Source organism: Aulonocara stuartgranti (genome assembly GCF_965226115.1).
Source record: "Aulonocara stuartgranti genome assembly, chromosome: 3".
Lineage (NCBI taxonomy): Eukaryota > Metazoa > Chordata > Actinopteri > Cichliformes > Cichlidae > Aulonocara > Aulonocara stuartgranti.
Window position 1 is genome coordinate 68032550 of NC_138941.1, and position 23199 is coordinate 68055748.

Below are 23199 nucleotides of genomic sequence, written 5' to 3' on the forward strand. Positions count from 1 at the left end.
TCCTGCGCTCGTTCTTTTCGCCACACAACTTGGTTAATTGGAAACCCACCTGCACATTGATTGCAGGGTGGCGCTAGCCCGTATAAAGCTAAGCCGGTGTTTTGTTGGATTATTTCCTCCCTTGCATTTAGCTCAAAACAGCAGTAAATGCTGGCATACTGCGACGGACTGATCAGCAAGAGCCGATTATATGACAGCTACAGCGCTGTCATGTTCATAACCCCGCCGACCACTTGGTCACACATACAACAAACATCAACAACTAGGAAGCAGCTTCACCTCTGATCACACACACACTCAACTCTACTCACTCACCTGGAGGAATAACACAAAGGTAGATGATGCTGATTGGTTCCGTGCTGATGTCTCTCCTCCTGCGCTTTGTTCCACTAACAAGACGACACTCGTATGTTCCACTATCAGCAGTGTTCACATCATTCAGAATCAAAGACACGTCTCCATCCTTCATCTGCCTGTCCTGCAGATCCACCCGGTTCTTAAAAGATGGATGCTGGTACTCTGGAACAAACTGTGCTTTTTGGTAAAAAAGCACATATTCATCTTTCAGGTCTTCTCTGCTCCAAACTATAACTATGATCTTCTTGTCTGGAGCTCGACATGTCAGAGTGACGTCCTCTCCAGACTCAGCTGTGATGGTTTTGTCTGAAAGAGGAAACAACACAGAGCAGAGAGGTTAAAGGTCAAAGTACAATTATGATCAGAATGATTGACTTTAAATATTTTGTTTATTTGCTTTGACATTTGAGTTTTTAGTCATGTTGGATTTAATTAATGAACTTCTGAACATCCAGCAGCTATTTAAATGTTTTAAAGTCGAGTTTTCATAGTTGAACATGTTCTGTTGTCCAGCTTTCTACAGCGTCTGCTGGATGTTCACCATCATTTATTTGTCTTTCTTTGTGTTTGTTCATCTGACTCACATTCATGCTGAAGATGCTCTGCTACATGTGGATCAGCAGGATTCAGATTACAGCCTCTGTAGATCAGGATACCAACAGCAGCTGCAACAAGAAGAAGAAGTACTGCAGAAACTGTCAGACCAACTATTAGTCCAACATATCCGTCCTCCTTCCCTCCATCCTCTGTGTCTCCTCCTGTGTGACCTGCAGGTGAGAAACAGGTGTGAGGTGTCAGCTGTCAGGTAGGTGATGAGTGAAGAACAGAACAGAATCCATTTGCTCTTCAAACTGCTGTCAGACATTATCTACTGCACTCTGATCACATCACTCAGACCAGCTGCTTTCTACAAAGTCTCATCAACAACATCTTTAGAAAAAAACATCAACAACCAGGAAGCAGCTTCACCTCTGATCACACACACACACACTCAACTCTACTCACTCACCTGGAGGAACAACATGAAGGTAGATGATGCTGATGCGCTTCAAATACTTTGTTCCTATCTGGACGATACCACACTCGTATGTTCCAGCATCATTAATCGTCACATTGTTCAGAATCAAAGACACGTCTCCATCCTTCATCTGTCTGTCCTGCAGATCCACCCGGTTCATAAAAGATGGATGCTGGCTTGTTTGATCAAACTGCTCATCTCGGTACAAAAGCACATATTTATCTCCCAGGTCAGCTCTGCTCCACTTCACAGCTCTGATGGGTTTGCCTTGTGGAGCTCGACATGTCAGAGTGACGTTCTGTCCAGACTCAGCTGTGATGTTTTTCTGCTCTGAAAGAGGAAACAACACAGAGCAGAGAGGTTAAAGGTCAAAGTACAACTGTTCATTTCTAAGGCAGCCAATCAGAGAGCATAGGAGAGACTAAACTACATTTATTTATCATGTAACTACTCAATCATTTGCTTCATTCACCCATGCACTTTTTTCTATGTCAGTCATAAGCCAACACAGGAGAATGAAAGTGCTCGTACATGTAAGGTTGCAGAAGAGTATGTCAATTTCTTCTCTTATCACTCCACCCCAAAAGCCATGACACTTCGCGAGATAAAAACAGAGACTCTGAAAGACCAGGTTCTGCAGAAAGTCATCGGTCACATCAGGAACAACACGTGGCATCTAACAGATAAATCCCAGCATGCTGACATTTTGAAATCATTCAAACATGTTCAAAGTGAACTAACAATAGCCGACTCATCTGACTTCATCCTCAGAGGCACGAGGATAGTCATTCCAACTGTCCTACAAGAAAGAGCAATACAACTGGCACACGAAGGGCACCAGGGTATCGTCAAGACCAAAGCGCTGCTACGTACCAAAGTATGGTTCCCAGAGATCGATCAGAAAGCAGAATCTGCAGTTCAAAACTGTCTGCCATGCCAAGCTAGCACACCTGTCACACACACTGACCCTCTGCAGATGTCACCATTACCCGAAACGCCCTGGCACAGTGTCAGTGCAGACTTTTATGGACCACTCCCTACAGGGGAATATCTTCTCGTCATCACAGACGAGTATTCTTGCTATCCAGTCGTTGAAAGTGTACGCTCAACATCAGCATCTTCTGTTATCCCAGTCATTGACAAAGTGTTCTCCATGTTTGGAATCCCAAGGACAGTAAAAACTGACAATGGTCCTCCTTTTAACAGTGAGGCTTTCTCACAGTTTGCAGACTACCTAGGATTTCATCATCGCAAAATCACACCTTGTTGGCCTCAGGCGAATGCCATTGCTGAGAGATTTATGAGAACCCTAGGCAAAGCACTGAGAGATGCCGAGACGCAAGGCACACCATGGAAACAGCAACTAAACATCTTTCTTCGTGAGTACAGATCTACACCTCATAGCACAACAGCGAGCTCACCAGCTGAAATACTGTTTCAACGCCAGCTATACACCAAGCTCCCTTTCGTTAACACCACTCCACGCAAGTGTTCAAATGCTGAAGTGAGAGCAAGGGATGATAGTGCAAAGATCAAGATGAAGGTGATCGCAGATGCAACTTGTCACACCAGACCACACTCACTAAGTCTGGGTGACACAGTGCTGCATCGCCACCCCAAGCACAACAAATTATCCACACCATACAATGCAAAACCCTACAAAGTGACTAAGGTTAAGGGTTCTGAAATTACAGCTACAAGGGATGGACACTCGATTGTCAGGAATGCCTCATTCTTCAAGAAAATCAGACATGGTCTTGAAGCTGCCCCACCTGGACGGCATGTCGACCCCGCCTTAACAGACAAGCCCAGATACCCCGTCAGATCAAACAGACGCGTACCTATGCATCTGTCTGATTACATCAGATCTAAGACTTGAATATCTGAGTGACCAGTTAAAGGTTATGCTGCGTGTAACATGTTTGTTGTTCCTGAATCTAACACTGTAACCAGTATTATAGTGTTGAATGTTGATAGTGTTTAGTCAGAGATCTGCGCAAATGCAGTGCTGTTTAAGTGATGTTTAGGTGTGGAGAAACTCAAGTAATAAGAACGTTCAGTAATTTTATTAGGTGTCGTTGTCATAGGTTCAGATTAATAATTCACCTCGCTGAATACCTAAGTTTGTTAAAAGAAAAAAAAAGGAGGTGATTGTGATGTTTACAGAACTTTTATTTTGAAAGGTCGAATGTAAGGCGGAAGGAGGATATAAAAAAAGGAGACAACAGAAAACGGTAGATGAACAAGTTAGTGCTGCAGACTGTGTTGCCGCTGCAAGCCTGAGAATTAAAGAATGGAACTGAGAAATACGGAAGGTGTCATCATTGATGTTTGAGGCATGCAAACATTACAGTACTCAATTACTCTATGTTACCGTGTTTTACTTACACTTTTCAGTTGTAGCTGCTGACAATAAATAATATTGTTTGAATAATTAATGATTTTAGTACAAGATACTGGTCAGTATAGATACCTATTTCTCAAATATTTTAATTCAATTTTAAATAAAAATATTAAGTATATTTAAAGAAGGTATTCTGTGAACCACATACTGAATTTTTTGTCTGAGATAAATGTAAATAAATACCTTAATATAACACAAAAACATACGTTAATATTTTAGATATTTATTTCAACTTATCAAATTCAATAATTACTAAAATGATATTCATAGTTTTTATCATGCTTATCTAACTTATATTTATAGTGATATCTACTAAGCCTCTGAATTACTTTTTAGAGTGTAGCTACCAGCAATAAAGCTGAGTTTTTTCTGTTCATTTTTGCCTCCACGAGTCTGCATTTGGGGTCCTTTCTACCAGCTGCATACAGCAAACATGACGAAAGAACATGACCATAACGTGACACAGACTCTCCCTCCTTGGAGTACAACGCCATTGTTGCTGTTGTTTCTCTGCTGTGTCTTTCCCCCCCTTCTTTTCTTCTGTCCTTCCATTTTTCAACTTTCTCCCCAACGTCTCTTTCTTTCTTCTTTTTCTGCTTCGTCCCCCCCGGTTATGCCCGTTGTGATTGTATTGACTCAAAATAAAAAATCCTAACACACACACACACATTACACTTCTTTGTCTCTGTCACAGCTGGATTAAAGTCCACACTGACTCATGCAGCCTGATGTCTCCTTTACACGCACACTGGACCAATATGAAAAGAGTTGTTTGGCTTTAAACATATAAACCAGCTGAATTTTATTCGCCTTTATCACAAAGACAAACTGTTTAAATCCAAGTTAAGCCTCACCTGCCGAAACAAACAGAGACACAGACAAGCATCAAAGTGCAGCAGGGTGTCAGTCAGAGGCGGAGCCAGACATTTGAAACACCCGGGGCTTAGCCCAAAAGGATAGTATGCATGTGGGATTTTTTTTTCCCTTGGGGGGGGGGGGGGGGGGGGGGTAGAAATGACTGAAAGATTAATTGGCTCTGTTTTGAGTTTTGTTCAAAAAAGAATGACTTCATATAGGGAAAAATATATATCACATGTGCAGAACACCTTAAACTAGTTTTTTAATTAAGCAGCAAGGCAGAACAAAATCAGGGCTGTATCAAGACACGAGGACTAAACCCCAATTCAACCAGACCAAGAACTGATCCAGAATTAAAACAGGACTACAACAGTTCAAAATCAGGACTACTTAGGATTTAACCAAGACAGAACCAGAATCAGAACTAGATGATAGTAGCACTAAAAATCATCATAGACCTGCACTACATTTATTTTTTAATTTTACCAAAGTACAATATTTAGATTGAGAAAGGTTTATATAATTATTTAGCCTTGTTGTGCAAACAAGCCTGCATAACTTAATAAATATAGAATTTGAAAAATAACAAACCTAAAAAGAAACACTAGGTATGAGATACATGAGGACCTATGATACAGTGATACTTTTGGTAAACAACCATTTGACTAACATGTGTGTCTCACCTGCTCTTGTTCATCTCTGTTCTGTCCTCATTCTCCATCTCCCTCTCTGTTCCTCTCTCCCTCTTTGTGCTGACAATCATCAAATATACAGACATTTACAAACTCTTCAGATAAAAACACAAACACTTTTTAATTGTAACATCAAATCAGACTAAATGTTTATTTTTTTAGATTGATAAATATAAAAAACATATTTGTTTACTTTAAGAGTAAAGAGAGAAACTATCTGTATTTCTTAATTGCAAATGGCACAAAATTGTATTCAAATTGAGCCACACTTATGGAGCTCCACAGTTCTTTTCCTGGTGTTTTGGTTGACATCTCTTGATTTTCCCATGTCACAGAAACAGGCTCTGTGTTTTGCCTTATATGCATCCACAGCTGTGCCACCTGTTTACTCACATGGACTCTACTAACCTATCAGAAGCTTCTTCAGCTCAGAATGGAATCGTCTGGAGTTTTCTTATTAATTAACAATAAACTTAGTGTACATGTACTCCTAAATTTGATGAAAGTGATAAAAAACAGAAAGCTCTGTCTCTCTTTATTGTGACATTTAACTAATTCAAAAGATATTTCAATATTTATCTAAAACAAAAGTTTACTCTAAATTGATGTTGTGCAGTAAAAATGTTTTATGTTTTCTCCCTAAAGTGTAAATATCTGGTTACAAATGTGAATATACTGCTGTGTACTGAAATTCCTCTTGTTTTGCATACAAATATACTGAACAACATACAAAGCATAATATATAAAATAACATTTACCTGAGTTTTTCTTTGAAAGAACCCTCTAATGTCCATTCTTATATTTCAGTACATAAATGAAACCGATTTAGTCGGGGAGGGTAAGAACTGAAAATATGAAATAAACACACGTAAGCTAAGACTCTCTAAAAAAAATAGCATTTGTTCGGCTTTTCATTTCGCCATTTGTTGATTCACTTGAAGAGCAAGTAACGTAATATTGGTCAAGTGATCAGTTTGATATCAATCTTTCGTGATGCACCGTCATATTTACATTATTTGTACAGTAGGAATGATTTGCTTTGGTACCTGGTCAAACTTAAGCTCTCCTTAGTATGGCTGGCTCCGTCTCTCCAACAGCGCACTGACGGGCAGCAGCTGCCCCGCCCCCTCGCTCAGTCGCTTAGTGCCTGAGCTTGGATCATACCAATATCAGGGGGGGATTCACGCACAGTCGTAAATTCCCACAGTGTGCACTATGTGCTTCGAATATTGTGTGTACTTTTTGTTTTATACAGTTGTCAGCCAGGCATCTAACTATGAAAAAATTACACTCCAAAATACCCCAGGCTTCTGACAAAACAACCCGGGCTTAAGCCCAGTAAGCCACCCCCACGCTCCGCCCCTGGTGACAGTTACAGCAGACATTTCCGTGTGCTATAGTTCTGCTGATCTGGCTCTTAGTTTCTTCTAAATGCCTCAGTCTGTTGGTTTTGTGAAGTGTGGTTTACAGCACAGCGATCACATGATCATGGAGTGCCGACAGATGGCCCACCTGCTGCTTCTGCAGGCAGGTGAACCGCGAGGATTCCCACCTGAATTAATCTTTTATTATCAAGGCTCCTATGACTCATTGGTCAGAGGGAGAGAGATCGGCACGCTGCAGACTAAATTAATTCAAGTTCAAGTTTTCCCAACATAAAACGTCCATGTCCTTAAGCACAAAAACAAAAACAGGCTGAAGAAGTAATAACTCTGATCTCATTTTTTTTATACTTTTGACATAAAATATTGTTAGTTGGTCTGTTTGACTCCATCCACACTCTGACCCGCACGCAGGCAGAAGCTGAAGGCCGTGGACTCAGGCTGATGTCCTCCACAGCAGAACAGAGAGTTTCTTCATCCTCTGAACCATTGCATGTCTGCTCCTGGTTTATGATATAAATTGGGTTATTTCTGCTTCATAAAAAAACAAACTTACAGAAAGTGCAGTTAAATGTATATCATCAGTTTCTGTGTGAAAGCAGCACAGCCCTTAAGCCTCACAGGCTGAGTGTGAAGACTTCTCCCACCTTGGAACTGAGCCAGATGAGCTTTCTTATGAAAACCTGACAACTTTCCAGGTAACTTGTAAGGAATTTAGCATTCGGGAGTTATTAGTTCGCAGCCATTGGAGGACTCTGGTCAAGCCCACCAACCGTCTCTCTCTCTCTGACTGTTAAGTGTGGAGTTACAGACCTGCGCTCTCATTCGGGGACTTTCAGCTTCATCTGAAATTCAAAGCTCATCTCATATAGTCTCGTCTGAAGCTCCAATTTGATTTAATACAGAAGCACAGACATGTCTGCTGGACCTGGATCACTCTACTCCACCTTGCTGTTTTTCAGCATCCTTGTGTTTGTCTCTGCAGGTGAGATTTACTGTTAGAAACTGAAGATGAATGAAGAGTATCAGCCTGTTTACATGTTAATAATATTTCTATAAGAGTTATCTTCAGATTGATTCAGTTTGTCTGTGCGGACTGAACATCTGGGGCTGTGATCCAGATGTGACAGAGACAAAGGAGTATGTGTGTGTCCAGGGGTGCTGTCAGGGATTTCTTTTTATCACTCTGGGCCTCATCACTTTAATATTACATGGATCCAGGTTTATTCAGATGTGGATCAATGTTCTGCTTCAAGAAATAGATTTTTTTTATTTCATGGAAGATTGCTACTGCTTCTACATATTTATTTAAAATATTAGTATTGGCAAGTTACAAAATCCTTTGGACATGCATTTTCAAACAGAGTATATTCTGTCTGTCCTGAGACTGAGTGGATCTCAAATTTCAATGTGCTTTAGCTCAATAAAAGCTCTCCTCATGTTTAGCATGAGGCTAAAATTCCCCCTCAGTGGGTCACTGGTGACCTGCTGGATGTTCAGAGGTTCATTAAATCCAACATGACTAAAAACTCAAATGTCAAAGGAAATAAACAAAAATATTTAAAGTCAATCATTCTGATCATAATTGTACTTTGACCTTTAACCTCTCTGCTCTTTATGATTGCTTCTTTCAGATCAAAAGACTGTCTTAGCTTTGCCTGGACAGGACGTCCCTCTGACATGTCAAGCTCCAGATAACAAACCTGTTACAGGTGTAAAGTGGAGCAGAGAAGACATCAGAGATAAAAATGTCTTTTTGTACCACAAGGAGCGTTTTGATACCACCAATCAGCATCCATTTTTTAAGAACCGTGTGGATCTGAAGGACATACAGATGAAGAATGGAGACGTGTCTTTGATTCTGAAGAATGTGATAGATGCTTGTAACGGAAAATACGAGTGTCACGTCTTCATCGAAAAAACACACTCATGGAAATCCATTAGAACCATCAGACTGGGTGTTGTTCCTCCAGGTGAGTGAGTAGTGTTGAATGTGTGTGTGATCAGAGGTGAGGCTGCTTCCTGGTTGTTGATGTTTGTTTGTTGTATGGATGAGCTGGTGGATGTCAGAGGCAGACAGATGTTTCTCCAGCTGTTGTCTTTGTGGCTGGTAGTCTAGAGTTTTAATTCAATTGAATTGAATTCAATTTTCTTTATATAGCACCAAATCACAACAACAGTCACCTCATGGCCCTTTATATTGTACAGTAGACCGTACAATAAGAGATACAGAGAAAAACCCAACAATCATATGGCTCCCTATGAGCAGCACTTTGGCGACAGTGGGAAGGAAAAACTCCCTTTTAACAGGAAGAAACCTCCGGCAGAACCAGGCTCAGTGAGGAGCAGATAGCCGCCCCTCCCTGGGCTCTAACCTTACCTAGCAACATTGTTTAGGTAAGGTTAGAGCAGAAACTAATTATTACAAATGTCACTAATATCAGAGATGAGTATAAAACATCTCTGCAGTTCCAGTCAGATCATGTTTCCTGCTTTTTAAGCGAACAAGAACAGAAAAATTCACCAGCATTCAAACTGCCACACGTTATTCCTACTTTTAACTTTTTCTGTTACACCTGTTTCTCTCCTGCAGGAAAACTGGGGAAAATTATCGGCGGGGTAGTTGGTTTGGTAGTTGCTGTTGCAGTTGCTGGTTGTGGTTATCTGATGTGCAAAAAAGATAAAACACAAGAAACCCCGAATCCAGAGTAACCTCTTGCAGGCCAGCAGCAGACTGAAATGGCTCAGAGCTCCTGACAGCTCGACTCCAAGTCTCCTGCTGCTGCTCCATAATCCTGCGTTGATGCCAACCATGGAGAAAGACACGCTGATCATCATCTTTAGACTTCAGACCAACAGTGTGTGTCTGTGCTGTCTGTCAGTGACTCTGAGCCTGAGTCTGTCAATACACAAATCTTTACTTTAATTACTTTTTTTTTAAATTTTTTTTTATTTTTATTTTTTTTATAAATGACATCAGAAACAGCAGTATGCGACATTACGTGATGGCAGAGCTTCAGTTCATCCTTTGTCATTTTTTTTTTTTTTTTAATAAATAGGACAGGGGGAATGAATGAGAGAAAGAGGGGGAGAGAAAGAAAGAAAACCAAAGGGGAGAAGAGACGGTGAGAAGGGGGGGGAAGAGAGAGAGAAAAAAAAAAAAAGAACTCCTGGGTCACCTGTATGGAGAAAAAAAAAACAAACAAAAAAAAAACAAACAGAGGAGACAGCAAACAACAAAGAGCAACATAATAATAGAGAAAACAAAGCACCATCACAATAAACTAGCTAGCCATAGATATCAATATTTACTAAATAATAAACGATATTGTGCAGCACGCAAGATAGACAGCGCACAGTGTGCTTTGAGGTAGCAGCCAAGAAAGCTTTAGTCCGCGTCTGTGAATACCCATGTGTGCATACCTGTGTGGATCAGCATGCTTGCATTCCAAAGGTTTCTCCATGTAATGATCTGCTAGGGAGTGTGGGGGGGCCACAGCCCCGTCCTCCAGGGTGTGAAGCGGGTATGGAGGAGATCAAAACTCCAGACATCCAGAGGCCCCCAGAACACAAGAGACCATGGAAGACCAACAGAGGGGCAGCCGCGCCACTGTTCCAGTAAGAGCTGAGGAGAGTCCCAGATGAGGGTTCGCCCAGCAGCCGCGGAGCAGAAGTCAGGGGGAGTTGCAGTGACGCGCCCGTGAGCTCCGCCGGCCCCCAGCTGCGCCTGAGTGACCGAGCCCCAGGCCACCTCTTTACTTTAATTACTGTAATTAAACTGTAACAGCTGATCTCTACATGAGGACGTTTGTATGGTTCAAAAATTTAAAAAAAAACACACTCATAAGATCATGTTTATTTGTAACACAGTTTGACTTTATGTCAGATATCTCTCTGATGTGAACCGTGAAGCATGTTTCTCATTTATCAGACAGTTTCTGGCAGGTAATTCAAATAATGTAAAGTTCTTTATCATCGTCTCTATTAATAAAGATTTGCATTCATGAATTTTGACATTTTCAGTGTTTTTGTCGTGTACAGAGTGTTTGATTTATTTATTCATTTATTTTTTGTAACAAACTTGCTGTGATCGAACCATTTCTGCATCTGTACCTGTAATAACCAGTGCTAGCATTATTACACAACAAATGCAATGTGTTACACATTACTCGTTACTTTTCTTACAAGTGATGTGGTACCTTAGTTAATTAAATGCTGACGAAAGTAATTTGTTACAGTACATTACATTACTTTTTCATTAGTCTGTGAAAGAACCTGAAACACTACTAACAACACAAGCTTTAGGCTAATGCGCCACATAGGGTTGCCAACTCCCTGAAAAATAAATAAGGGACACCTCGTGGCCAGGGCCGGGCAACCCAGTTCACCCTTCCCAGTGTGGTGAATTTTGTAGCTCTTTTTTTGTGTGTGAAATTATTTTTTAACCATTTGACTTGAATTTGATTTAAGCAGATGCATATTCTTTGTGATATGACCATATGGGAAACAAATGATCATTTAGCCATTTATTTTTAGCTCAAAATGACAACATTAACACAGTAAAACAGGTCTCTTTCTTAAACAGAAGCCTGTCATGCTTAACTTTTGAGAATATAAGTAAATCTTTCTTTAAAAAGAACTCTGTCCTGCTTAACTTAAAATTATATAAATTAATAGAAAACAATAGAACGAAAAATATTCTTGTAACAGTGCACATATAGTGCATTTAGTACAACTGGCTTCAGTTGAGGTATTATTTCAGCTTTTCTAATGCTAATCAGCTGCTCCTGTTTGTAAACCCGCTTGTTCCCATGATTACACATCATAACTCATCATCATCATTCATCTATGTATTACGTTTATGTATTAGTGATCTATTTGTTGTAATCATCTATCCTTGCAGTTGTTTATTACACAAAATAAATTATATTATCACACTTCTGGCCAGATAGCGCTGATATTAACTGCACATGCCCATATTAACCTTAACCAGAGGGTTTTAAAAAAAACAAACCAGTGTTTACATACCATATCTGCTTCTGCCGGCCTAGTGGACAAAAAATTGGTTAAGGGTTCCCCGAGCTTTCACGCCCCTCATGTTCTTCATGTGCCCACCACTAGAAGCATGCCTATGGAAAAAGTGCGCCGGCACACAGTGCAGTGCGCGTTATAGGTGTTATCGTGCATTTTCCCAGCCAGGTGTTTCCCTTTTCCCATTCCTCCCTGTACTTTTGCAGCCTTTTTTTCTTTCTCTGAGCGAACAAACATTGCTGCTCTAATGCTGGGCTTACACTGTGTGATTTTTGGTCCATTTTGAGCCGATTTTTGAGTCGTGCGACCGATTTGGTGATTGGCCCGATTTTGGCCTTCATCGTGCATCGTGTAGTATACGTGGGGTAACGAGAAGCGATTAACACCTCACGACCAGCTCCCGGTCATCAATCGCTCGTGAGGGTCTCACCACAGCCGCTCACACTGCTCACGCGCAAACACGTAAACGTTGGTGAAAAAGATGGAGCAGCACGGCTGTGCAGCGTGTGATCTGGACACAAGCGATGGAGGCACAACTTGTAGAACTTTGGAAAGCTCATCCGAGCCTTTTCGATGTGGCATCACAAAATTATCACGACCACAACAACCGTGAAAATAGTTGGATCGACACTGCTGCTCAATCACAGCTGCCTGATCAATGTTTTTCATTAGCAATTTAGCAAAGTTGATGGTGGGGGTGTGTCTGTGTGAGTGAAAGACAGAGAGAGCGAGCGACAGATTTTCTGTTATAACCTTAATTTTATGGAGGCACAGTGGGAGCACTCAGGTCGCATCAGAGCATCGGGCGGTATAGTGTGAGACCCTGCATCGTGACCTACCAACTTCTAACCCCTGCGAGTCAATCGTGCAGTTTGAGCAGGAGCTGAATAACGTGACTGAAAAAATCGCACAGTGTCTGCCCAGCTTTAGGTGTACTGTCATCCGAGACTTGCACCGCAGTGTCGGCGTTTGTTTCCCTGTTGGCCATGCTTGTTGTTGTGGTCATCTGTTGTCTTCCGGTATTTTCTCCGTAAGCGACCTTTCCTCGACCAATGAGATGAGCGGTAATCTGAATTGTCATACTTGAATTGTCATAAGTGTGCTGTCAGCTCATTGGTCACAAAGCAGGAGAGGGGCTGGGAATTATGTTTTCAAACAAAGCGTTAATTCCATAAACATTTATAGACTACTTTTGATTCTCACTGTATTACGGGACAAAGTGCGTCCCTTATTAGCTCAATACGGGACGTGTACTTTTGTTTCTATATACGGGACGATTCCGTTTTTTAAGGGACGGTTGGCAACCCTAGCGCCACACACCAAAACAAATCAACACCAACAGACACGATCTCTCTTTTAGTGTTTAGGTATGAACACAAAGCCAATGGCACAAAGAAAAGATGAAAACCAGCACAGCGATTTCAAACTGATTGCTCATCACTGCTGTAGTCAGCTGTTAAATTTCCGACCTGGCTGCTGGTCGCATTCGCTCAGTTTTAACATAACTCTGGGTTCTTGGCTAGCTTAGCGTTAGCTGTCTGTGCCTGTGATTGCAAAGAGCCAAAGTTGCATTAGCAGCATAATCCAGCTGTTTCTGTCCTGGATGCAGTTTACACTTTACCGTTACACTCATTTTCGAGCGAAAGAAACCCCAAAACCAAGTAACTGATACTGCAATGCATTATATTAATGTGATTACTGTCAACTATGTGGCTGTCTGTAAAAAAAAAAATTGCCCCTGTTGTTAAATCATGAGTCTTCCACCGTTAAACACATTTTTGGAAATTGTTTCAGTTTCACTCAGAAGTGTAGATTAAAGAAATCACTAAAATATAACCAGTTTGATGTAGTGCCAGGTAAGACTGAATCATCCCCCCCTCAAAGGAGCCCAGAGGGATTGATCAAATGTGATGGAAGAGGCTGTATCAAGACTAATGAGATCTATTAGATGGTTTTTAAATGGACTTTTATATTGGTTAGAATTAAGATTATTTTTATTTTTCCAGTTAATGAGGACCGTTTTCTTGGCAATGCATACGGCCGTAAAAACAATGTGGGCTGTGTTTATTTCTGTAGTGACCTCATCCAAGTTGCCCAGCAAGCATACTAAAAGGGATTAAATGTTACATTTCAGGCACTTTGATAATTCTTTACATATCTCGCGCTAAAACTTCTGATTTGGTGGACAGAACCAAAGAGCGTGGATATAATTGTCCGGTGTATTTGCTTGACAGTGTGAGCAGTTGTTGGAAGACGTATAGCCCATTTTATAGATCCTATGACCAGTATCATGCACGCTATGTAATATTTTATATTGAATTAATTGAAGACTGGGATTTCTGATTAGATGAAAGGTTTTTAAGCAAATCTGAGACCAGAAGTTTTGGTCTAAGCTGATCGATAAATCCGCTTCCCATTTTGCAATAGGAAGTGATATTGATTCATCTATTTTAGAGAGTGTTCTGTATATTTTAGACAATAATTGGGGGGTTTGGGGTTAAAAAATTGGTGGTGTTTGTAATTCAGCTTCACTGGGATTGAATTTCTTTTTTTACTGTGGATTTGATTTGATCTGACAGGACTCTTTAAAGCATTCCTGACTCACGCTGTTGCACATCCAGTCGAAATGTCACAGCCGTCTTGAGTGGGTGTAATGTGCTCCGGGCTGTTCGAATACAATACAGACATACCCACAGATAGCCTTATATATAATTACATATAATTACATTTCAGATCCTGACTTGAGATTTCTACATAAGCCAGAGACTTCCTTGGAAATCCTAAGTGTGACATTTACCATAAGAATGTTTCCATGATCGAGCCAATAACGTATTCTTGACAGAACATTGTATTCACGTATTTTATATTGTAGGATTTACATGTGAATTGAGGGTGAAATTGAATTAATTGAAAGTGGTGTCAGTGGAAAATTTTGATTTCATTTCTTTTTTCTTTTTGTAAAAACGACAACCATAAAGGGCAGCACGGTGGCATGGTGGTTAGCACTGTTGCCGCACAGCAAGAAGGTCCTGACTTCAATTCCACCATCAGGCCGGGGTCTTTCTGTGTGGAGTTTGCATGTTCTCCCCGTGTTTGCGTGGGTTCTCTCCGGGTACTCCGGCTTCCTCCCACCGTCCAAAGACATGCAGCTTGTGGGGATAGGTTAATTGGATAATCCAAATTGCCACTAGGTGTGAATGTGAGTGTGAATGGTTGTCTGTCCTTGTGTGTTGGCCCTGCGACAGACTGGCGAACTGTCCAGGGTGTACCCTGCCTCTCGCCCTATGACAGCTGGGATAGGCTCCAGCGCCCCCCGCGACCCAGAAAAGGATAAGCGGAAGCGAATGGATGGATGGACAACCATAAAGAGGTTAAATCAGTGTTTGTGTTAAATCAGATTGTTTGTGTAATGATCTTAGATCAGATAAGAGTTGCATCAACTGTGTCTAAAAGATCAACAGAGCATTTTGTCTTTATCTACACATGTATATACTTGATGTACCATGGTCTGCCTGAAGTATTTATGTCATGAATCACAGTCATTGTGTAAGATTCTGGATCAGAAATAAACTGATAGAATTGTTTCAAGTTGTGGCCTCACCAGAGCCATTACAAAACATATACCAAACAACATATTATATCCTCCCCGTTACCTGTATACAGAGTGTCAGTCAAGGAAGCTGCACAGGACTGGAAACCTGAGACGAGGGAACACTAAGCAGACGTGTTCCGTTTGCTTTCATTCAATATATTGAATTAAATCTATCCCAAAAAAGTCAATGTGAATTGTTACCTCAGATTTATTGGGTAAATTCTATAGATTACTTCTCTACAGTGTACTTAGACCTTCAGTTATGTTTTCTTTTCTCATTATTCATCACAATTTAACATTTAAAAAGTTTTAACACATCTAATTTCATTTTCTTCTTCTCTATTATAAAAAATGTGTACGTATTTAAGAATGTTACCCGTATGAGAGGCAGTGTGAGTAAAGATCCAACAGGTGGCAGCAGAGAAGTTAACTCATCCTCCACCAAAACAATGTTTCCACATATTTTTTTATGTGTAATGTGTTTACCTATGTGGTATAAGTACTTATAGACTGTAGTATAGTACTGTAGAACTAATATTTTTATAAAAGACAAATATTACCAGTGTTCTAAGTATATTTATGACTTTGGTTGTACCTGCATTAACTCAGTCCTTTTTGGCCACTTAAAAATGTCTTTATGGTTACATTTATGTCATTTCTATGCCATTGGGCAGATCACTCTTTAAAAATGCAGTTTTGATGCCAATAAGACTTTTTTAAAAACTATATAAGTAAAGGAATCCGAGCTTTAGGCAGGGACGCTCTATACTGACTGCTCGACATCGGCGGACAGATGGACTGTAATTGAACAACAACAATTGAACCCGTGTGTATGTTCACATCTTCAGTTTGTTTATGTTACTTTACAGTAAACATATCAATTTACAGTCTATTTAGTTTAGATTTCACGTATTTCCAAATATCAAGGAATGTATCGAATTTTTCCTTTGATGGTTTATGATATAAGTTCTCTTAGGCAACTTCAGCAGAAAGGGTTAGGGTTTTTAAATTGATTTAAAGATTTAAATTGATGAAATCCCAGTCTGCAATTAATACAATACAAAATACTGCATAGAGTGCACTATACAGGTCATCGGATGTTCAAGATGGGCTTTACATCTTCCAACAACTGCTCACACTGTCAAGACAATACACCAGACAATTACATCCACGCTCTTTGGTTCTGTCCACCAGTGCAGAAGTTTTGGAGCGGGATATGTGAAGACTTATCAAAGTGTCTGAAATGTAAAATTCCAACCTCCCCTTTAGTGTAGTTGTTGGGCAAATTGGATGAGGTCACTACAGAAACTGATACAGTCCACATGGTTTTTACTGTCCTTTGCATTGCCAATCTCCAACTGAGTAACGGAGGGCAAAACGGCTGGACACTGAGCCTGCTGAAGTGAAGTTGGGACACAAGTCCCAGGCAACACAACCTCTGCCAAGCTGGAGCTCATCTCATACTGTCGAGAGAGAGCATCAGCATTCCTATTACTGCGGCCTGAGCGATACTTGATCTCAAAATTGAATGCCGCCAGCTGGGAGGCCCACCTCTGCTCAGTGGCACCCAGCTTAGCTGAAGAGAGGTAACTAAGTGGATTGTTATCGGTGTAAACCACACACTTCTGCCCCAGCAGGTACTCCCGGAACTTCTTGGCCATGGCCCACTTGAGCGCAAGAAACTTCAGCTTCATGGAGCTGTAATTGTCCATATTGCGCTCATGTGGCCGAAGACCTCGACTAGCATAAGCCACTGGCCTAACAACACCTTCTACATCTTGGGAGAGAGCTGCACCCAAACCACTGTGGCTGGCGTCAATCTCCAAGATAAATGGGCGCGTAAAGTCAGCATATGCTAGCACAGGTGCAGATACAAGCTTTGCTTTCAGGGCCTCAAAGCTCTCCTCACACCGAGGGGTCCAAATAGCACTCAAACTCTGTCCCGAGCCCTTCTTTGTATTTGTGCCAGCCGATTTAGCCACCACTTGATGCAGGGGAGCCGCCAACGCAGCAAACCCCTCCACAAAGCGCCGGTAATAGCTGGCGAAACCCAAAAAGCTCGCAACTCTGACACGGAACGAGTACACTGCCATTTGGCTACTGCGTCAACCTTGGTTGGATCAGTAGAGACACCCTCACAGGAGATTATATGGCCCAAGTAGTTAACCTTCTGCTGGAAAAAGGCACACTTTTCCAACTTAGCCTTGAGCCCCTGTTGCTGCAGCCTTGCCATCACCATCTCTAGCCGTTGCAGGTGCTGAGAGACAGACGAGGAGAACACAATGATGTTGTCTAGGTACAGCAGTAATGACTGGCACTGCTGATCCCCGAACATCCTCTGCATTGGGCGCTGGAAGGTACCAGGAGCATTGCACAGCCCGAATGGCATACGATTCCACTCGAACAGGCCAAACGGCGTGCAAAAAGCGGTCTTGGGCTTATCCTACTCAGAAACTGGCACCTGGTTGTACCCACTGGCCAGGTTGATGGTAGAAAACCAGCGTGCGCCACCTAGGGCATCCAGACTTTCCTCGATGCGAGGTAAGGGGAAGGCGTCCTTCCTCGTTTTGCTATTCAGCAAACGATAGTCAACGCACAGACGGAGGCTTCCATCCTTCTTGTGGACCAACACGATGGGAGAGCCATAAGATGGTAAATGGTAAATGGCCTGTATTTATATAGCGCTTTACTAGTCCCTAAGGACCCCAAAGCGCTTTACATATCCAGTCATCCACCCATTCACACACACATTCACACACTGGTGATGGCAAGCTACATTGTAGCCACAGCCACCCTGGGGCGCACTGACATAAGGACTGCTACTTTCCCTAATTACCTGGGCCTCCAGTAGCTGGTTGATATGGGCCCTGACAGCCTCATAATCAGAAGGAGGAATTCGCCTGTACCTCTGCCGAACAGGTGCGTCATTGAGCAGCGGTATGTCGTGCGAAATGAGGTTTGTGCAGTCCAAGTCTCCCTCATAAGTGGAGAAAACAGAGCGGTACTTCTGCAAAAGTAACCGTACCTCATGTTGCTCTGACTCAGCGAGAGCAGACAGGTCAATCGTATCCACCATCTCTTGAGCAGGACTGCTGGTTGTATGGGAGGAAACGGTAACGGGAAAAGAGTGTTCCTCGCTAACACCGGCAGGGAGGCTAACAACAGTAGCTTTGCTTATCACTCCCAAACGGGTCCACGGGTGGAGAACAGCTTCTGCTGTCCCCACATTGGTGACTGGGATGTAGGCAACGCCCTTATCCACCTGGACCAAACAAGGAGAGGCCAGCAACCCAACTGGCAACCCGGACTCAGAAGGCTCAAAAAGCACAGCCTGACCTGACAACTGCTGAAAACAGGTAGTGGCCACAAGTTGCATGACACCACCAGGTATCCGCGCGGCCCGCGGGCCCTGTACCTTAACGGTACCGACAGGGTCCTCTGGGGCTTGGGCTGCAGACTGGTGACACTGATGTAAGGCCTCCAAAACTGGTCTCGGTGCCTGTGACACAGAAGGAGAATTAAACAAGGAGCCACCGAAAGCCCCAAACAGTTCTTGATAACAGCGGCGGATTACGTTCATTCCTAAGATGCCAGGGACAGAGGGCGTAGCCCCAGGAGGGTCCTTCACTATAAGGATTCCACAAAAGGGCATTTCCTTGCCACACAGGAGTACACTGAGCTCCAAATAGCCAATGTAAGGGATGGCAAGCCCATTGGCAGCCCGAAGCTGTAGCCAATGGCATGACTGAAGGCGTTCTTGTCCCCAAGGGGCAAAATGTGCCAAAAAGAAACTTTCTGTGATGGTGGAAACCATGGACCCAGTATCCACCAAACAAGGGACAGTTACCCCACTAATCAGCACATCCATCTTTGGACACAATTAAATTAGCCTGCCAATCCTATCTTTCTGTGAGCCAGTGAACTCCCCACCTGAACTGTGACTCTGGAGCTCAGAGGACGCTAGTTTTCCGACTGGGTAGCGGGAAGATGATTGCCAACTGCGGCATAAGGAGGGCCTGAATCAGAACCTGCTCTAGGGCGGCGTGAAGCCCGCTCCCCAGTGCACTCCCTAGCAAAGTGTCCTGGCTGCTGACACCGGCATCAAATCACCGAGCCAGCCCGTGAAGGCCGAACACTTCTTCGGGGGTTCTGTAAAGAAACCACTGTCTCAGTGAGCTGATTTAACTGCTCTTGTTGGCGCTTTAGGAGTTCCTTTAGCTCACAGCACTCGGACTCGGGTGTACCAACAGGAGCGAACCTAGGGCTAGTGTGCACTCCACACTGGAAACCATATGCCGATGGTTGAGAATAGCCACGGTCGCGAACAACGCCTGAAAATCTTTCTCTTTCCCATCTAATTGCTTCCCCGCGAAGGTGGCAGTAGGCACACGGCGAACGTATTGTTTAAGCTCTCTGCAGAGAGCACTATCAACAACATGTTCTACAAATTGGTCTCGGAGCAACACCTCTGCGTTACGCATACCATCAGGTGCACTTTGCTTTACTTGCTCCATCAGAGCCATTAGCGCTAAGGAAAACTCCTGCAAAGTCTCTCCCTCCCGCTGTCTCCTCGAAAAGAAAGCCTGCTGCAGAGTGACATAGGACTGTGCATTGCCATACAGTTCCTTTAAAATGGTCAACACCCGAGCAGGATCCCCTCGCTCTAAATTAGGGCGAAATTTGATCTCCTCCCTTGCTTCTCCCTCTAAATGGTCAAAACTAAAGAAAGCTTGATCAGCAACAGACAGGTGCGGGGCACGCATGCATGCTTGAACCTCTTCGACCCATTCAGCTATATTGATGCCCGTTCTACCATTGAACATGGGACATTTACGGTCCCTAAGCACCACCACCACACGCTCTGTAACGGCGGGCTGGCTACCAACATTTGGTATGCAACCAGCTGGTACGAAAGAGGACGACGCGGCCCTACCACCAGACTCGAGCACAGCGCCCCCATCCCGGCGCAATTGCTCATTATCTGCCCTTAACTGCGCTACCAAGTCTCTAAGTTGCTGCAATTCTTCCTCCATAATAAATTTTGACCCAAAAAAAAGAGAAAATTAAATCAGCAAGGTGCTAAAATCCTACTACTCTTCCTTCTACCTGGATACTGCTGTCTTGTCTATAATCACACTCTAAAACAAATAGAGCCTTCAAACAGGTGAACTAGGATCTTTGCAAAAAAAAAATAAAACAATTTACAAGACCAAACATCTACCTCAAATGTGCACTCTGTCGACAACGCCAAGTATGTGACCAAGTGGTCGGCGGGGTTATGAACAAAATAATAAACTTGACAACGCCACCTAGGGGAATTGCACCCCAGGAAATATATTTAAGAAAAATAGATAAAAGGAATAAAAGGAGTCCGCACAGATTCAAGGATGCACACTGAGGCAGGTTGGCTTCCGATATTAAAACAGTTTTATTTATAGAAAAATGAAATAAAATATTAAAAATCAAGATGTAGCGTGATTGTTGACAGTGTCCTACAGTAAAAATAAAACAATCGTGGAACTTGGACTTACCAGCAGCCGTGGAACAAAAAGAAAATCACACAAAAAGAATCACTGCAGCCCACCCAGTGCTGTACAAAAGAAAGTGTGAAAACGACCCACCACCTGAGGTCCCAGGGCCACTGGCTCGTCCTCCGTTCACTGAAATAGAACACAGAAAAATATGTTAAAAGAACAAAAGGACACTGAGCGTCAGGCTTGCTACAGATCATAAAAAAACTAAAACACACTTTAATAACTTTAATAAAAGAAATCACACACACACGCACACACAGGAAAGGCTTATACCCCACGGGTCAAACTACCACTCGTGCTGGTAATAATTATTCTCAGGCATAGGCCGGTCTGGCTCCCCACCGGCTGAGACCGGCAACCCAGGTGATTTAGAGTCCCAGCACGACACTCGGGCAGAGCGTCACTTCAGCCCGATCACAGAAGCATGGGTACGAGCAACAGTCCAAAATAAAATAGAAGAACACCAGGTGAACCAAAAAAAAGGGTAAGCCTACTTAATAAAAACAAGATAAGACAAGACAGCAGCTAGGCAGGCGTCTCGACTCTTTGCTTAAAAATCAGGCAGTTGGTTCCTGAGAAGGTGCGGCAGCAATCAAACCCTACAAACAAAAAAGGCAAAGATAACCTTAATCGTCTCTAATTTAGAAATACTAGCAGCTATAATATAAGCGGGCTTACCCCAAGACTGGAGGCGCTATACTGTACGGTGAACGCAACTCACGCAACTCACGCAACTCACGCGTCTCTCCACCACAGCTGGAGTAACCAAAGAGAAACAGCCGCGCTATAGCGGGCCGCAGAATTATGACTACCAGTTACTGACTTTTGAGAGAAAGAGGTCGAAAGGAGGCCTACCTGTAGCAGTCACATAATCCGATTGTATCGGTAAATTAACCAATAGGCCAGCATTTACTGCTGTATCGCACCAGAAGCTCGGGAGGAATGATCCAACAAAAAAACCGGCTTCCCTTTATACAGGTAAACACCACCCTGTAATCAATATGCAGGTGGGTTCCTAATTAACCCAATCACATGATACATGGAGCGAGTGCAGCGGAAAGAGAGCGAGGGTGGTAGAGCGAGCGAGAGAGAGAGAAAAAGAAGGGCGAGTAGCCCATCCGGCTACATCATGAACTGGAAAAATAAAAATAATCGTAACTCTAGCCAATACAGAAACCATCTAATAGATCACATTAGTCTCGAGACAGCCTCTACCGCCACATTACATCAATCCCTCTGGGCTACTTTGATCGGCTCCATCACCTAGCGGGGGTGGGGGATCGATGTTTGGTCCCGCCTTCGCCATTTTGGTTGATGTGGAGGTAGGGACAGGCTTAGGTCGTCTGGAGAATCCCTAGGGACGTAATCACTGGATGGCTTAACCCAGGGGTTGTGGTCATAACCTGGTTAGTGACTCTGGTTGCTCTTGCGGCTGTGTGCAGCAGGGCTGGGGGAGGGTCTGTGCTGGCGGACGTAGGTTACTGGCCTTGTAGTCTGGCTGCCGCTGAGTGGATCCGGGGCAGGCGTGGGGGCTTGGGGTTCGGGGGTGCTTCGCCTCCATGCTAGGGCTCTGGCTGGGTCTTGGGGGCTTAGGTCCTTGTTGGTGCATCGCTGAGGTTGTGGGCCGGTGGGTGCACAGGGGCACAGCAGGGGGCCTCCGGCGCATCGGCCTAACTAGGGGGCTCTTCAACTGACAGGGAGTTTGTTCCATCCTTGCAGGAGTCCACTCTGCAGTTGGGGGAGAGTCACAGGAGAGGTGGAGAATAAACTTAAGCTGGGTGTCTGCTGTCTTGTGCAGTCTGGGAGATGACTGAATGTTAAGGTGGGTACAGTTTCCTCTGCGGTGGGGTCGGGTGGGCTGCCCCGGGTCCTGTTGCCGTAGGATAGGCCTGGGCTCCCTTGCCTTGGTGTTGCCAAAGGACGGGGGTTGCCTACTGGGGTCAGTGGGGGAGCTGGCCCCAGGGAGGGGTATCTTGCTCCTCCCATCTTTTCCTCCCCATCCCCGGCTGCCTCCCTCTTCCTGCACCATCACACCCACCCACACAAGTAGGGCTTGGGGTGCGGGTGTGTCACCAGTAGGGATGGTTCCCGGTATCCGGTGCCATGATGGCACCGGTTCTGACATAAACGGTAGTAACCAGACCGAAAAGTAGCGCACATTTCGGTGCTTTATTTCGGTGCTTTTTTTCCCTGAGCTGTGATACACTTCTAGCCAATCATTTTACGTTTCCGAGGATAGTAGGCAGGTCCAGGTACGTACGTTCTTTTAGAGCAGAGCTATAGATTAAAAATGACCAAGGCGAAGCTGTCAAAGTCTGGCTGTACTTCACA

General features: G+C 43.3%; 2 protein-coding genes and 1 long non-coding RNA gene across 3 annotated transcripts in view; 1 reads left to right on the forward strand and 2 right to left on the reverse strand.

Annotated features, from left to right (window-relative positions):
* Positions 1 to 23199, forward strand: part of LOC309694596 (junctional adhesion molecule-like) — a 271132-nt gene that overhangs the window by 158031 nt on the left and 89902 nt on the right. The gene's annotated exons all lie outside the window — the stretch shown is intronic.
* LOC309698831 (coxsackievirus and adenovirus receptor-like) lies at positions 1005 to 10353 on the reverse strand (the record flags this gene model as incomplete). The annotated part of the gene is made up of 4 exons (XM_082521550.1): positions 10135 to 10353; positions 1367 to 1705; positions 1066 to 1124; positions 1005 to 1022 (listed from the first exon to the last, which is right to left on the reverse strand). Exons 1-4 carry the CDS (start codon positions 10148 to 10150, stop codon positions 1005 to 1007), a joined length of 432 nt encoding a protein of 143 aa, XP_082377676.1. The 5' UTR covers positions 10151 to 10353.
* On the reverse strand, positions 4794 to 6667 carry LOC309696636. The gene is made up of 3 exons (XR_014273567.1): positions 6376 to 6667; positions 6088 to 6174; positions 4794 to 5389 (listed from the first exon to the last, which is right to left on the reverse strand). It is a non-coding gene; the product is annotated as an uncharacterized lncRNA (long non-coding RNA).